This window comes from Rattus rattus, chromosome 10, assembly GCF_011064425.1.
Source record: "Rattus rattus isolate New Zealand chromosome 10, Rrattus_CSIRO_v1, whole genome shotgun sequence".
Lineage (NCBI taxonomy): Eukaryota > Metazoa > Chordata > Mammalia > Rodentia > Muridae > Rattus > Rattus rattus.
The window spans coordinates 59,744,428-59,761,276 of NC_046163.1; the positions used below are offsets into that span (position 1 = coordinate 59,744,428).

Sequence of the window (16,849 nt, forward strand, 5' to 3'; positions counted from 1 at the left end):
AATACAGAGGCTAATGTCAGCAGCAAACCACTGAACTGAGAATAGGACCCCATTGAAGGAATCAGAGAAAGAACTGAAGAGCTTGAAGGCTCGAGACCCCATATGTACAACAATGCCAAGCAACCAGAGCTTCCAGGGACTAAGCCACTACCTAAAGACTATACATGGACTGACCCTGGACTCTGACCTCATAGGTAGCAATGAATATCCTAGTAAGAGCACCAGTGGAAGAGGAAGCCCTGGGTCCTGCTAAGACTGAACCCCAGTGAACTAGACAGTTGGGGGAGGGCGGCAATAGGGGAGGGTGGGGAGGGGAACACCCATAAGGAAGGGGAGGGGGAGGGGATGTTTGTCTGAAACCGGAAAGGGAATAACACTCAAATGTATATAAGAAATATTCAAGTTAATAAAAAAAAAAAAAAAAATATGAATTAAAAAGGCATCAGTTTCCTGCTTAAAAAACAAAACAAAACATATAGGCCTTTGGGGACATTTTGGATCTATACTGTTATGGTAGCATAAGGAGATCAGAGGATCATGGGACTGAATGTGGGGTATTGGTAGTGGGGGATCAAATATACAGAAGCAGCAGACAGAAGGGTGGGTTCCATTTTGTTCCTAATCATTGGCCCACTCCTGCTAGTCCCAGTGGCTGTGCCTGTTTAAACTGCTATGGAATTGGCCTGGTCCCATCTTCTTGGCAGGCCAAAGCACAGGGATCCCTGCTCAGGATAAGAGTGGCTGCTGCACTGTGACATTATCAAGCGGTCCTGTGTGTGGTGTCGGGGAGATGCACCTGTTGATTCTGCTTCTCCAAAGACCCCTACTAGACGAGACTGGTGGAGTTAGGACATGACTGAGATCTCTGTGTTGGCTTTAAAGTGCTTTCCTTCATCTCGTTAGCTCCTGGTCACATATGGTTAAGCAGGCACTTTGTTTGGGAATCCTCGGATGGCCGAGTATTGGAGCCAAGCCTGCTGGGTCATGCCCAATGTTGTATTGATGGACGTACTGTGACGTATTCCTTATTCCATCTCATAAGGGAAAGTGAAACCCACTAGCAAAAGTCAAAGACGACTAAGGGGGAAGGTGAGTCCTGGACTCCAGATCTGCCCCTTCATTGGGTGGCCCTGGGCATTCCAAAGTACCGACTATCCAGTGACAATGTTATACGTGATAACTACTTTGATAGGTTTCACGGCCCTCGATGGCTGAGCAGGGACTGGGATAAATGCTCGGTACTACACAGAGCCCCAAAGCAACTGTCTGAGTCAGGAACCAGCTCTCCATCCTTTCCGGGAGTGCATGAGACACTTTCCCAGAGCGACTTATAATCAGCAAGACACAGTAGAACCTAAGCTGCACCCATAGGCTCTCTGTATCCCAACCAATCAAAACGCTCCTGTAGACCGCCTTCCTTCCAAATGTTGGAAATCTTGGCTCTAACAGGACCCCACAAACTTGGGAGTTTCCTGAAGGCATTCCTTCTACTAAAACATGACACAGAGAGGAAGCGAGGCAGTGCACGCTCTGTGTCTCCCATGCACAGGTTTGGGGACTTACAGGAGGGACTTACAGCTACTCTGGGGAAATGTTTGTTTGGGGTCAGAAATGGTGTGACTCATATTCTCAGGAGGTGCTCATTTTTCCAGACTCAGAATGAGATTATGGGTGTAATGCTTTTGGTATTTTGGAAGCAGGTGCATTAGCTCCCTGATGCTGCCCAATAGACTATTATGTACTATGTAGATTATGACACTAGGGCTTACTCTCAGTTCTGAAAGCTTAACGTATGAAGACAAGGCATGGCAGGGCCACAGCACTTGAGGACCCTTCTTGGCTAGTGGTGACTCCTCAGTCTTTGGTGTCCCTTGGCTGAGAGCTGTGCCATTCTAAAGACTATCTCTGTCCTTTATGTCATATAACTGGCCTTCTTTGTGTGTCTAGTTCTGTCTCTCATAAGGATACTCTTAGTGGATTTAGGGCCCCTGCTCTAGTGTGACTTCACCTTTTTTTAATTAAATCTGTAATGATACTAAGTAAGGCTATGTATTGAGGTTCCAGGTGGGCATGAAGTTTTGGGGTCAGTATTGAGTCCATAGCAAGAAGAAATCAAATGTGTGTCCTTGATGGTCCCAATAAACCAGGACTCTGTACATAGAACTCAATTCCTCTAGGCCAGTGGTTCTCAACCTGCAGGTTGCACAACCCCTTTGTGAGTTGAGTGACCCTTTCACAGGGTCACCTCAGGCCATTGGAAAATACAGATATTTACAGTTTGATTCATAATAGTAGCAAAATTAAAGTCATGAGGTAGCAATGAAAACAATGTTATGGCTGGAGGTCAACATAACCTGAGGAACTGTATTAAAGGGTCTCAGCATTAGGGAGCTTGAGAACCACTGGTCCAGGCTGAGTTTCTAGAAGCATAAGATCTGAGCTCATGTGTCAGAATTCTTTGAATGTTGTCTCCCAGTGCCCAGCTGCCCTCCAAGGTGGTTAGCCCAAATTTGTGCTCCGGTTTCTTGAGTCTGACTTGCTGGATTCATGATATATTTTTCATGTGGTCTCTGTACACCACCCAGCATCCATCCCTGTACAACTTCACGCTTGTTCATGTGTCTTCAACACCGCCCCCACTCCCCACGTGGAGTTCTGTTTATGTAACCTTAAGGCGATGTGAGCAACAAATGCAGCCAGCCCTGAAAATCACCTGTTACAGATACTTGTGGGCTACTGCATGTGTGCTGAGAATCAGATTTGGGTTTTCCGGAAGAGCAATATGTGTTCTTAATGACTGAGCCACCCCTTCAGACCACAACCTAGAATCTTATGAGGAATGATCTGTATCAGGTTGGCCTGCATTCATGTCTTTGGGGGTTTTAATTGTTAATTGATGGGGGAAGACCCAGCCCATTATAGGCAGCACCATTCCCTAGGCAGGAGGTCCAGAACTATATTAAGAGAGGAGAAAGCTACATAAGCAACAAGCAACAAGGATCCATGTGTGTGTTCTCTCTCTGCTCTTAACTGAGGATGTGAGGCTTTAAATTTTTGCCTTGAATTTCTTATAACAATGGATTGTAAGTTGAAATTGTGAGCCAAATAAATTCTTTCCTTGCTTATGTTGGTTTTTGTTGGATAACACACACACACACACACACTTAGAGAGAGAGAGAGCGAGAGAGACAGAGAGAGACAGAGAGAGACAGAGAGAGACAGAGAGAGACAGAGACAGAGAGACAGAGAGACAGAGACAGAGAGAGGGAGTGAGAACAACAGAAGTGAAATCAGATCACCAGCTCTTTCCATTCTGGGCACCCTAGTTGCTTAGATCTTTCTTGGCATAGCAATGCTTCCTCAGAGAGACCCTCCCCTCCTTGACCACCCACCCACCCCACTCTAATTTCCCCATATCAACTGTTTCATTCTCGTCACCAAACCTACCATTTTCTGATATCTTCTTATCTATTTGTTAATTATCTCCTTGTCCCTGATTACAATCTCTGTGGTGACAAAGGACCTTATCTTCTTCCTCAGTGCTGTTTCTCAGAGCTAAAGAACGGTGCCAGAGAATCCTGGGCATCCAGTCAAGAGATATATTTTTTTTTCCATCTTCACTAACTCAACACTTTCTTTTACCCTTTCAAGTCACAGAGTGGGCACGGCGTGCCGGGTAGAGTACTGCCTGGCTGAGGCTCACATCTAGGCAGGTGCTGGGTGTGCCTCACTCAGCCTGTGATGTTAAGAATGCCATTCAGACTCTCACGGGGCCTCTGCTTCCTGTACTGTGTCCCAGAGGTAATTCTTGTCATATCCAGAGTTCTACAGACTAAACTATGAATTCAAGGAAGGGCAGCTTAACCAAAGTAAGGGCCACCACAGCGAACGCAGGAAGGACGAGATGCCACAGAGACTCATCGTCCAGATGCTGACTCTGACGCAGTATGGGAACTCATCAGCAGCCGCCGGTCAGTTCATCTTCTAGTGAGGTTTTGTGGTAGTACACTGTTACTGTGTTTGGCAGATTATGTAATTCAGAAGGGACATTCTGGAATGATTGTGTTCCCCTATCTCACAAGCTGATTCTGGGATGCCTGTTTCCTGATGCTCAGGCTGGACTGGTTGGAGGACAACTAGACTTGGGGCAGACACAAGCAGTGACTGCTGCTGCTGTGGTTTCTGGGGAGGCTCCACCATCATTTGGGCTTCATTTGGCCACCATCTTTGTTCTATGCTCATCTGTGTGTGGGGGCACTTGGAGAAGAGTGAGCCTGCCTAGGGGTGATGGGGCCTGAGTCCAACACTGCAAAAATAGCTCCCAAGGTCAGTGTAGTACCCTCTTCCTCTTTGTCCCTTCTCTATGTTTGCCCTGAAATGCAGTGATGGTTTATTTTTTTTTTAAAGGAACCATCATTTATTGGGGGAGGGTACATCAATCCTTCTTGACCACCACCTTCCTCATGGCTGCAAGCATGTTTCGGCTCTTCCTGCTTTCTCTTGGCACGGATGTGTGTGCTTAACCATTTCTTGATGAATTTGAGTGCCTGCTTGTCCTTGGACACTTTGAGCAACTCCATGGTGTGTTGCTCGTAGAGGATGAAGCCGCATACCTCCCAGATCATGTCTCACACGAACTTGGTGGCTTGGTGAGGCACCTGAGGCACTGGCTGTGTCTTGGCTTGCTTCTTTACCTTTTGGCCCTTGTCGAGGCCCACGGTCATGGGGTAGTTCAGGGCCATGGCTGCTGTTCTCCTATGGTGACTGGGACAGTGCTATGATTCTATGGTGCCCAGCTCAGAACTGTACCAGGTCCCAACATCTAGGTCTCTTTCCTTCCCTCATCAGTAGTTCCTGAGAGGTTTCTTTCCTTCCCTCATCAGTAGTTCCTGAGAGGTTTCTTTCCTTCCCTCATCAGTAGTTCCTGAGAGGCCTCTGCTTCCCTCATCAGTAGTTCCTGAGAGGCCTCTGCTTTCCTGCCCCAGAGCCTCACTTGTGTTCTCTAGCGGGGTCCAGTCTTAGAGGGTTCTACACGCCTCAGCCATCTTGGATCTTGGGGTCTCTTGTCTCTCTTCACTCTGTTCTGCTGCTGGCCCTTTTTGCTCTTTCTTGTCCTTACTCATAAGTATGGTGAGGAAAATAAAAAGGTGGGGTTGGGTGGTGACTGGGTGGTCACAATCCAAGTTGGCTTGAACAGACTAAATTTAGCAACTTGGATCAAACAGGGCAGTTCTTTGAAGTGATAAGTGCACAGAGCTCACTTAATGGGAGCGAGACAGCCAGAGCAATACTAACTCTATTTTTGAAATTAAACTTGAGGTGCAAATTTCCCCACAGAGAAAAGTTCGGGTTTAGAAAAAAATATGGGTGAAGAAAGTCTCTGTGTCTCCAAGGGCTATTAGATCCATGAGTGAGAGTTCTTGGGTCCAGGAACAAAAATGGGGTACATAAAAGAATAGATGTCAAGTGCCACAATAAAAGCCTTTGCTCTGGTCACTTAAGGTCAGCCTGGGCAGCGTGGCAAAACCCTGCCTCAAATTTTTTTAAAAAGGAAAGGAAAAAAAAAATAGGCTAGAGATGGATCTTAGAAGTCGAGTGCTTGCTTAGCCTGTGTGAACCCCTGGGCTCAACCCCAGCACTGAAAAGAAGCCATCAATATGACAACGGATTCTTATTTTATTTTTACAAAAGCGGCAAATGATTTAAACACCTGCTTCGCTAAAGAGGGCACACAGACGGCGGCTAAGCCCATGAAAAAATTCCCAGTGTCATCACTCGCTGGAGAAATACCAGCTGAAACCCCAGTGGCTTCGTCTGCATACCTGTTGAAATGGCTAAGCCAAGGCACCAGAATAACGTGGCCTGCCTGGAACTCTCACGTGGTGTTTGGCACAACCGTTACGGGTCCTTTGAAAAAGTTTATCGGTTTCTTACAAACCTAGACATACACTTACCAGGCCACCTAGCAGTTTCTCTCCTCATCACCCAGGGAAGACGGATGCCTCTCATACAAATGTTCACACCGGCTCTAGGGACAGTTGTCAACATCTGGGGACAACCAAACCTCCTCCAGCAGGTAAACTGGAGAGATGAACCTTAGTGTCTCTTTAGTACAGCTCAACAGCGAAAAGGAACGTATTATTGATAAGAGCAACGCGGTGAGTAATCTTCAACACGTCATGTGGAAGGAAGCAGTCTGAAAATCCCACATGCTTTATGGTTCCGTGTCGGTGATATTTGGACAAAGGCAAGGTTTTCGGGATGAGGCAGACATCCGTGAATGCCAGGCGGGAAAGCAAGGTCCAGAGTGGGAGAGAAGCTAACACAGAGTCAAGAGGAGGGGATGGGGAGCTAGAGAAACCATGTATTACCCTTACAGCACATTCACAGGACTGTGCGCTCGTTGGGATTTAAGGATTTTTTTACTAAAAGAGTAAATTTTACAATATTAAAATAAAAAAAATGAATGTGAGATTTGGTCTGACCTTATCATTGGGTCAGGAGTTCAAGTTTGCCTACTACTGTTTGGTATTGGGGTATATGGTTCAGTGGATTATTGGGACACACAGAGGCTCAAGTGTGCTTAACTGAGTCATAGCCATTTGTCTGGCTACCTTCAACCACAGCAGCGGCCTGTGCCTCTCACACCCATAGGGTTTGGAGACGATCGCCCTCTGCCAAACTGGCCCTATTCTCAGACACAAGCAGGAGGCAGCACAGAGGAGTCTGCTTATGATCTGGACAAGGAGAGGGTGGCCTAAATTCTCCTCTGGGACCCTGTGCTCATTCCCTGGCCAGTTGATCATCGCTTCCTGTGTCTTTACCTCTTTGGCCCTGTCTATCCTGTGGAGCACCCTCATGGGTACCGCCTAGCTTTAGTGTATTTGTTTCTATTCTGGCACGAGAGTCCTTTAGCCACATTCAGTATCATTATCCAACTTTAAAGTGGGGGCAATAATAGACCTCTTTCACGGGCATCCAAGGATGAAATGATTCAAGTTTGTATAGTGCAGGGCCCAACACCTGCCTTGGTGACCCTGAGAGGAATATAGTGACTGTCGTGGTTCTGGTTCTTACTACATTGCTCATACAATGGCATGTTAGAGTGCTTGTCCCCCCACGGCCACAGCATTGTACATCGTGCAGTTGGGGGGTGTATCTTGTGGAATTTAGTATCTCCAAGTGGCCTGCACAGGACCTGGGTATAAAAGATGCCTCCTGAAGTTTTTCCAACTGAGTAGACAGATGCAGCTGTGACACCAGGGTATCAGGGATGCTGAAGACCCCGACCATCTCAGGAAACAGGCAGGTCACAGTTCACATGGGTTGAGATCACTGACGTGAGCGGTACTCCTGTCTTCACCCTCCTCCAGGTCGGGGCCCAGGCATAGAACTGAGCATCTCAAGACCCCCTCATTGGGACTTAAGGAGTTCCTTAAATCAGTTCCTCTGCCCTGCTTTACAACCAGTCATTCCCTGATCCAGTCAGCCCAGGTTCACCTGTCTGTACCTACTTGTACAGGGGCAGAGATTCAGGCACGAGGCTGGGGTAAGAACAGGATGAAAGTGTGGGGACTTGACTGTCTTTCTAATTGTGTAAATGCCAGGCCCAGGAAATGCTAAAGTCAGTCTATTTCATGCTGGAGGACAGGGCAATGGTCCTCTGTCCTCCTCCTATTTGTATCTGAGACGAGGAGCATCAGCAGAGGGGAGTCCTGTCCATGGTCCTGTTGTGAGTTTACAGAGAAAGATACTGATGCGGGAGCTGAGGATATTACACTGACCAGGATACACAGATGGGAGACAGGAGGTTGGACTGACAGACTGGGAAATGAATGAATAGGAACAAAGGCCATTGCCTGCTCTCAGGTCCCCAAAGCCAGCAATACTCATGTGACACAAGGGGGACTGAATTAGCTGGAGCCCATGGAATAGATCCAGGGCTGACACAGCCAAGATGCATCCCCAGAGGCTTGGGGAGCAGAGATGGTGACAATGCGCTCTCTCTCTCTCTCTCTCTCTCTCTCTCTCTCTCTCTCTCTCTCTCTTGGATCAGCCACATCTCAGTTCTGATTGGTATGTTTTAGGGTGGACACATCTAGCCAGTTGGATGGTGACTAGGATGACCAGGTGACCCAGCACTGGTTTATGTAAACAATGGTTGGAGAGAGTTTAGGGGATAGAGGTGTGCTGGGGTCAGAGATCATAATAGGGACGCTATCTAACAGGACTCCTGTGGAGGAGATCAGATCCAGTTGACGTATCTTTAATGCAGCACTGTCCTATAGAGCTTTCTCCAGGAATAGAACGGTTTTATAGATGAGTTATTTGATAGATTACAGACGTGGAACTCATAGATTTGTAGTCTGGTTGGCTAGCAAGCCCCAGGGCTCCTCCCGTTTTACCTTCCGAGTTTTGGCATTACCACGTTTCCCAGCTGTTACAAGGGTGCTGGGGGTTAAATTCGGGTTCCTTGTGCTTGTTCGGTGAACACTTCACCACCTGAGCTATCTCCCTAGAGTCTCCCTGGTGTTTTTTTTTTTTTTTAAACAGTTAATGTATGACTGCAGATTGAATTTTGAACAGTACAATTTTAATGGGAATATTGGCCTCATGTGGTCAGTGGCTGCTGTATGGATACCAACCCTGGAGAGGACAAATGCAAGAATAGACCAGAGATCAGCTATTTCCTCTAAGAAACATGTTAGTGGATATATTTGTCTTACCCCTGCCTCAGAGTCTGCAAAAGCCGTAACCAAAAAGAGGAATGAACAGGACCAAAGAATCAGTAAAACTCTATCCATGGACACCAAGATTTGAATTTAGCATTTTTTTTTTTACATGTTGCAAAACCATCATTTTCCTCTTGATGATATTTTTCAACTCTTAGCCCACAGGCTATAAGAGAGTAGGCGGCAGGCTGGCCGGGCCTGCAGGCTGGAGTTCACTGCACTGACCTTGGCTGTGGGTGGATGCTTTAGGGAGAGTCAGAGGTCAGTTCAGTAAAGACGATGCTCAGCTTGAGGGAGCCAGCAGCAGAACGATCGTCCTGGCTAGATAACCAACTGTCTGTCAAAGGCGATGTGGTAGTGTCCTCTCAGAACGAGCAGTGCCGGTGCGTCCTCTAATTCTGTGGACGTGTTGAAGTTCAGGGGACTTATGGATGCTGTACATACCCTGCTTTGCAGGTTATAGTCACTCACCCTCACTCACAGCCGGAGTTAGGAACTCTGGGCCTTAAGCTGCTTTCCTCACTTCATTATTTCTGTGACTTATTCAGGGTTCCCCATTAGTGGAGGCCATGCTTATGATCAGTAGTCCTATTTCCCTTACTGTGACAAAATACTTGAGGGGAGTGACTTATAAGAAAGAAAGGTTTGTGTTACCTCATGGTGTCCTCAAATGCTTCAGCCCATCATTTCTTGGCCTCATTGTTTAAAGCCTGTAGTCAGGCAGAGCAACATAGAAGGGAACCATGCAGCAGAGGAGACCTGTTCACCCCTTCACTGCAAAGTGGTCAGGAAGGAAAAAAAACCCAAAACCAAAACAATGGTGAATTAGACCTTTTTGGTTTTAAGTTCTTTAAGGTTTTTACTACCCAGTATAGCAATGCCTGGCATAGAGCTCAGTTGGGAGAATGCTTGCCTAGCCTGGAGCTCTGAGTTACCGTGTGAATGGAGTGTGGCAGTACTCGCCTGTAGGTCTCAGCATTTAGGAGATGGAGGCAGGAGAACCAGAAGTTCAAGGTCACCTTCAGGTATATAGTAAGTTCAAAGCCAGCCCACAGATACTTGGGCCCCTGTCTCAAAAATCAAACCTCCAGCCAGCCAGCCAACCAAACAACTAACCAATCAACCAGCCAACCAACTAACCAACCAACCAGCCAACCAACTAACCAACCAACCAACCAGCCAACCAACCAACTAACCAACCAACCAGCCAACCAACTAACCAACCAACCAACCAGCCAACCAACCAACCAACCAACCAGCCAACCAGCCAACCAACCAACCAACCAACCAACCAACCAAGTAACCAGCCAACCAACCAACCAACCAACCAACCAACCAACCAACCAACCAACCAACCAACCAACCAACCAACCAACCAACCAACCAACTAAAGCACACAAACAAGCAAGCAAACAAACTCAAAACAAAGAGTGCCAGGGGCTGGGTACCAACCCCTTACCACATGGGCCTTCCGATAACTCTCAAGATCCAAACTATAGGTCTGAAGAGACTTTTTACTGAGGACACCCAGGCCTCCCTTCAAAGACTCTCTCCAGTCCCAGGGTCAACCCACCATGTCCTGCCACTGAGTATCCTGTAGCAGACAGGGAGGCTGGGTAAGGATGAGGGCTTCTGAGCCTTTATCCTTATTTGGTTCCTGAAGTGGATGAGACATGCCTCACCCTGTGATTGCCCAAGGTCTCCTTCCTATCCTCCTCCTCTGACAAATGGGGGACCCTAACTCCCCAGGGAGCTTGGAGTTCAAACCCAGAGGATACTCTATGGGTTCAGCATGACCTGGCTGGGGGGCGCTGACCAAAGCTTTGGACATCCAGAGATGTTTCTCCTGTGACAGCTCAGCTTCCCCCCCCCACATCCCCTAATTTCTATTTTCTTACAGTCGCCATCTCTGTCAAATATAAATAAAAGCATAGGTTAGAGGTTTTACACTTTTAGGGCTTTACCAAACTTGGGTTTGTCAGATGGTTTCTTTATATCTTTGAATCGATTGCATAAGGAATGGAAAAAATGTTGAAAGAAACAAAGAAAGAAAGGAAGGAAGGAAGAAAGGAAGGTAGGAAGGAAGGAAGAAAGAAAGGAGAGAGAGAGAGAGAGAGAGAGAGAGAGAGAGAGAGAGAGAGAGAACAGAAAAGAGTTATCTGGGAAGTTTCAATGCAAGCATCATAGACAGACAGTGAACTCTTGCGTCCATTTCCAGTGTTGACAGTGGCTGGCTCCTGGCCAGCGTTGTGTGGCCAGCTTCGTCCCTGTCTTTTCCTCCCAGGATGTCTGGGGGCAGAGCTGCAGGAAGGGTTTGGTGGTCGCACTGACCGCATGTGCACACTGACCGCATGTGCACAGGATCCTGACTGTGTGTTCTGTTTCAGATAATCGCCTTCGATGAGCTAAGAACGGATTTCAAGAGTCCCATAGACCAGTGCAACCCTGTCCATGCGGTAAGTAGCAGTGCTGGGGGTGTGCAGGTGATGTCCCCATAAGTCACCCAGCTTGTGAAGGGCAGTGGAGGTCTTAAAGAGCAGCATGGAGGAGAACATACTATCTAGGTCCTGCCTCTATTCCTTGCTGACAGTTGTTAAAGCTTCTTCTTGCTGAGGTTGGCTGAGCTCTGGCAATACACTGCCAGTCAAGTGTGGTGGTTCCTGTAGCCCAGGGGAGGGATCTGCTGTGCTGTTGTTCTGAGTCCTCAAACTCTGGTGCCAATGACTTTTGGTTCCCTATCTATGACCATAGACAAAGGCCCTGTGTTGGCAAGCATATCCGTAGGGTGTGCAAGTACCATGTCTGGATCTCTTGTCCTGAGGAGGTGGTCAGTGGTTGAGTTTCTCCCAGTGGAGGGTCGATGGATAGACGAAGTGCCAGGAATGGCTCCCTTATCTAGTGGGCTTTCAGGTCCTGCGCCTGCGGCTTGGGGCCAGCTTGCTGTACATCACGGAGTCTGGTGCAGCCTAGTTGATGCACTCTGGGTTCAGTTTCTGGATGCCTGGTCTAGAACCCACCTCTGCCCATCTCCAAAGCCATCTCCTGACTCCTACCTCAAGCTAGTTCTTGAAAAGACCCGGCTTTATGATATCTAAGCCCCGCCTCGGCACAGCAGCCTTTGATTCTACAAAGTAAAGCCAAACTGTTTCAAAGTCAGCTATAAAAAGCAAACTGGGTTTGTTGAAAGTACCCCTAAGAACTGCTTGAAAGCTTAGTGCTTTTCATGAAAGTTGTGATTATTTTTAAAACCCGTTTTATTCTCCTCTACCAGCCTTACGATCCACCTGTGATGGCTTGGCTTTGCCAGGCCTAAATGGTTTTGCCTTAAGGCTCAGGTCTTTCTGGACACTGAGTTTGGCATGAACAGCACACACCTGCTCGTCAGTTACCCATAGGTGCTCAGAGTGGCTGGAAGCCAAGCCTGTTCACTCCTGAATGCTGGGAAGTCAGGAGTGTGAGCCCACTCCATCTTGTCTAGAGCTTGGTAGGATTCCGGAGCAGAAAGAACTGAAATTTATCCATCCCCTGTTTCCACCATGGCTGTCCCATGCCGGCTCTTAGGCACCTGGTGAAACCTGGAGATGCTTTTGCGGAGTCTGTTTTTGGCTGATGGCGACAAGTCCTTTATTTAGGCATCAGGTTAGGACTTCCTTATCCCTTCCCCCCTCTCACCACAGAGGGCAGTGGGGGGTGGGTTCTTCTGGGAAAGGATAGTGCAGAAACAGAAGTCACTAGATAGCATCCAGAACTTCTTTCTGGAAACAGAAATGGATAATGAAGGTTGAAGGCATGGGCCTCTTCTCTTCACTTCCTGTGGTGCTGGGTGGAGCCCAAGCCTTTGCATACACCTGAGACAAATGCTGTACCACCGAAGTACTTCCAACTCTCTCTCTCTCTCTCTCTCTCTCTCTCTCTCTCTCTCTCTCTCACACACACACACACACACACACACACTCTCTCTCACTTCTCCTCCTCCCCCTGCCCCCCCCTCCCTCTTCCTCCCCACCTCTCCTGGTAAACTCCTATTACAGCAACATTTCTAATTAGTTATCAGATTAATTAAGAAGCTGAGTCCTGCGGAGCCTAAACATCTCATGGACAAACCAAAGCCCAAGGTACCCCTGGGGGAGAGGGACTAAAAACAAAACCAAAACATCCTAAAAGCTGTAATTAGGTGAGCATGTAGACATGGTATGATTTTCCCTGATGTCAGGACGTTACTTCCCAGCAGGGGATGACATGGTTCAGCTACATCATTTAACTGTCTCCAGTCCTCTGGTGTCCTCGAAGCCTCCAGAGCCACATTCCAGGCTCTGAGACTTACAAACTTGTATCACCAGTTGGCGATTTGGGCCCTAGAAGAACTTGGGTCCCAAGAACTTCCTGACTGTACAGTGCATTTCTTAAGGAGGGCATGAGACCCATTTGAAAATTTTCTTTTCTTTTCTTTTCTTTTCTTTTCTTTTCTTTTCTTTTCTTTTCTTTTCTTTTCTTTTCATTCTTCCTTCCTTCCTTCCTTCCTTTCTTTTTTTTCTTCCTTCTTCCTCTCTCCCTCCTTCCTCCCTCCCCTCCCTCCTCCCCCCCCCCTCCCATCCCCCACTTGTGGTAGTTATGGAGTGAGACCTTTAGGCATGCCAGTGAAGCCCTCTACCACTGAGTGACAACCCGTGCTCCATTTAGATTAAGATGCCCCAACACTTCAAGTACTGATGGAACGTTTGGTGGGGCTCTCTTGGGGGTGGGAGTGTTCCCTTTCTATCCTCCACCCATCTTGGGAAGTCTCTATCCAGAGACGGTGTTTCCCCGAAGACTCTGGCTTGCTGGAGGGTGTGGGCGTCTCATGTCACATGTGTATCTGTATGAATTCTGTCACATGTGTAACTTGTTTTCCTCGCCCTGTGGATACTAACTCATCCTGATGTGGCTCCTTCCTCTGGGCTTCTGGGCTGCACAGAGATCACCATATTTATGATTCAATTAGGGAAACTGAAGTGTCTCAGCCACCTGCCCTCCCCTAGCCCACAAGGAAACTCATTACCATTACGTCGACAGCAACCAAATTGCTTTGGTAATGAAGCACCAGAGACACCACATCTGTGTTCAGCACAGCTCGGAAATCTTGACAGTTGCAACAGAGAGAGAGAGAGAGAGAGAGAGAGAGAGAGAGAGAGAGAGAGAGAGAGGAGGAAGCGGGTGATTTAACGTCTGCTGTGGACAGCATCCTCTGTCCGGCTTCCTAACATCTTTCTCTGGTAATGTGCCAGTCCTTGGAGACAGACGAACTTCTAGAAAAGTCCTAGGCCAGGGCACAATTGGGAGCTGACTCCCGGGAGGGCTTGCTTCCTCAAGTACACTCACTCGGAAAAGGCAAAGCAGACAGGAGCCACTGATGAGGATACAATGGTGCTACTCCTCAAGGTCCAGGGAGGTGTCCCAGCTCTTAGACACCTAGGGAGCATATGGTGGTCACTCTGCAGCCAGGCCATCTGCCGTGTGTGCACGGACACTTCAACTACAGGAAGATGAATGCTGAATGGGGAAGGAAGAATGGATGCTTTTTTGCCAGGGGTGTTTTCTTTAAAAAAAAAAAAAAAGTAGGTGCACTACGTGTGTCCGTGCTCATGTGTGTGCACATGTGCACATCAACCAGAGGCTGATGCCCTGTGTCTTCCTCAACTGTTCTGTACAGGTTCTGTTTGTTTCTTTTTCTTTTTCTTTTTAAGGCTGGTTCTCTTGCACAACCGGAAAGATGGCTCAGTGGTTACAATCCTGTACTGCTCTCACAGAGGACCCAAGTTTGGTTCCTAGCACCCACATGGGTTGTAACTCTAGCTTCAGGGCATCTGGTACCCTCTGCTGGGCTCTGTGGATACCTGCATATCTGTACTTGGACACACACATGTATACATAATTAAAACCATCATCATGATGATATAAGACAGGGTCTTCCACTGAATCCAGAAGTCTTAGATTTGCCTAGACTGACTAGTAAGCAAGCCCTGGGTATCCTTATGTCTCTTTGTCCCCAGATTACAGATAAATGTCACTACTCCAGACTTGTTATGTGGGTTCTGGGATCTGAACTCAGGTCCTCTTGTCTGCAATGGCAAACACTCTACCCCTGAGTCATCTCCCCAGCCTGACAGGAAAGTTCTCTCTAAGGGTGAATGTCTACCAGGCATGGTGGTTCATGCCTGTAAGACCTCCTTGCAGAGGCTAACACAGTAGGGTTGTCATGAGTTTGAGGCTAACCTGGGATACACAATGAATCCCAAGCCAGCCTGTGCTGCAGAGTAGCACCCTCTCTCTAAAGAAACAACAACAATAACAACAGACAGACAGACAGACAGACAGACAACAGGGTAAGAGAAAAAGCAAGTGGCCCCGAGGAGATAGATGCAAGCGATTCAGACTGGGAAGAGCTGCTGGGTGGGTGTTCCTGGCATGTGCCCAGTCTGGGTCTCTGGTGGGTTCTGCTTCCTCTGCTGGGATAGATTACATGCTTCTCCTACTCCCAGCTCACCCATAACCTCCTATCTCCTTTCTTTCTTGTGCATCCCAGAGGGAACGGCTGAGGAACATCGAACGCATCTGCTTCCTTCTGAGAAAGGTCAGAGGGGTCCCCCAGGTGGACAGAGGAAGGGTCAGAGAAAGGGGTCGTCGGGTGAACGGCAGCAGGGAGGGCAAGGTGGGAGCAGGCTTCGGTTCTCTGGAAAGCTTCAGAGGCAAGAGGAGCTAATTGCAGGAGGTGGCCTTGAATCAAGCATCAGCAAGACACTGGGTATGTCCAAGGGCTCTCTGGCTGGAGTTGCAGGAATTCTCTTCCCAATGGTTGGCGTTTACAGCTCCCACTGCCTCCCCGTCTCTGTTCCTGTCTGTGCTGGGCTCAGGATTTTACTAACACCTCCTGACAGAAGGAAGTTTTTAACTAAATGCTGGGTGTCTTGGGGGTTAACCTTGTGAACTCAACCTTGAAGTCTGGTCATTCTGTGGGTTGGAGGGATGGAATGGGGGGTGCTGTTAAAGTGGGGAGCAGTAGACTACAGCTCCAAAAGCCCCAAAGCTCCTTCTAGGAGCACAAGTGTGTGCACGCCACTTGGGTGGGCATTTGACACTGTCTGTTCAGACTCTGTCCTCCCATCAGGCAAGCGAGTCAGCAAAGCTTAGAGAACAGAGACTCCCGGGCGAAACGAGCAAGGTGCACAGCCTTGAACCGGTGACTATCCCTGACCTCTCAGTACAGAGTGGACGGCACAGGTTACAGGGAAGCCATCCATCTGCCCAAATGCAGCTTTTTGCAAAGCCAAGCACCGTACAACACTGTCAGAAAGGAGATAGTTTTATGAAGTTTTAAAGTTCTTGTCTATATTTCACCAGGGAGAGTCTGGTCTGGAAGCCAATCGTTTAGCTAGCTAATTACTTACCCCTTTAATGTTTTCTGAGAAACCCCTTATGTTAGAATTCCACGTCTTCCTTGGCTCAGCAGGGATGCGTTCTCAGATAAGAAGCACGCTCTCGCTAATATTAGTGATCCAAGGAATACGGAATAATTTAGAGAATAGCATATAATTTGCATCAAGATATGCAAATTAACTTGTAGATAATATCACAGACCCCAGTGACACACTCCGGTCATCAGTTCCATATCTCCGGTTTGCTCTTTAAGATAAAGCCATGGGCCTGGGCAAGACAAAAATCAAACTGTGGTTTCTCAGACCCCGGAATTGTTGCCCTCTCCTCCTGAGTACGTCACACTGTGTTCTCTGGCAGGTCACCATCCATAGGAGGTGACTCCTAGCCTTTCTCTGCCTTATCTTGCCTGACCACAGACTGGTCACAGGAGGAATGGCCGGACGTTGCCCCTGTGAAGGACCCGCTGCCTACAGTCATAAAGCCCTAGGCTTTTCCAAGGGCAGAGGGAGCATGCGAAGTAAACTGTACAGGAATTAGCTTTGACACATGCAAATGTGCGTGTGGTTTGCATACGCCCCTCTAAGCAGGAGACGGGTTGTGTTAGAACAGTGTTTTAATCAGGACTATGGTTGTATTCCAAGTGCCTTTCCCTGACTCCTTCCTTCTCTCTGTGCTGAGCAACGTGAGGGAAGGCCGTCAAGATA

The 16,849-nt window shown here is 47.9% G+C and overlaps 1 protein-coding gene across 2 annotated transcripts in view; it reads left to right on the forward strand.

Annotated features, from left to right (window-relative positions):
• Positions 1–16,849, forward strand: part of Cnih3 (cornichon family AMPA receptor auxiliary protein 3) — a 107,320-nt gene that overhangs the window by 41,764 nt on the left and 48,707 nt on the right. The window contains exons 2-3 of one of the 2 annotated variants that reach the window (XM_032915263.1): positions 11,120–11,188; positions 15,295–15,342. In XM_032915263.1, the coding sequence (XP_032771154.1) occupies positions 11,120–11,188; positions 15,295–15,342 (117 nt within the window). Of the gene's footprint in view, positions 1–11,119; positions 11,189–15,294; positions 15,397–16,849 lie in introns of both variants that reach the window. The other variant, XM_032915262.1, reaches the window with a different exon arrangement.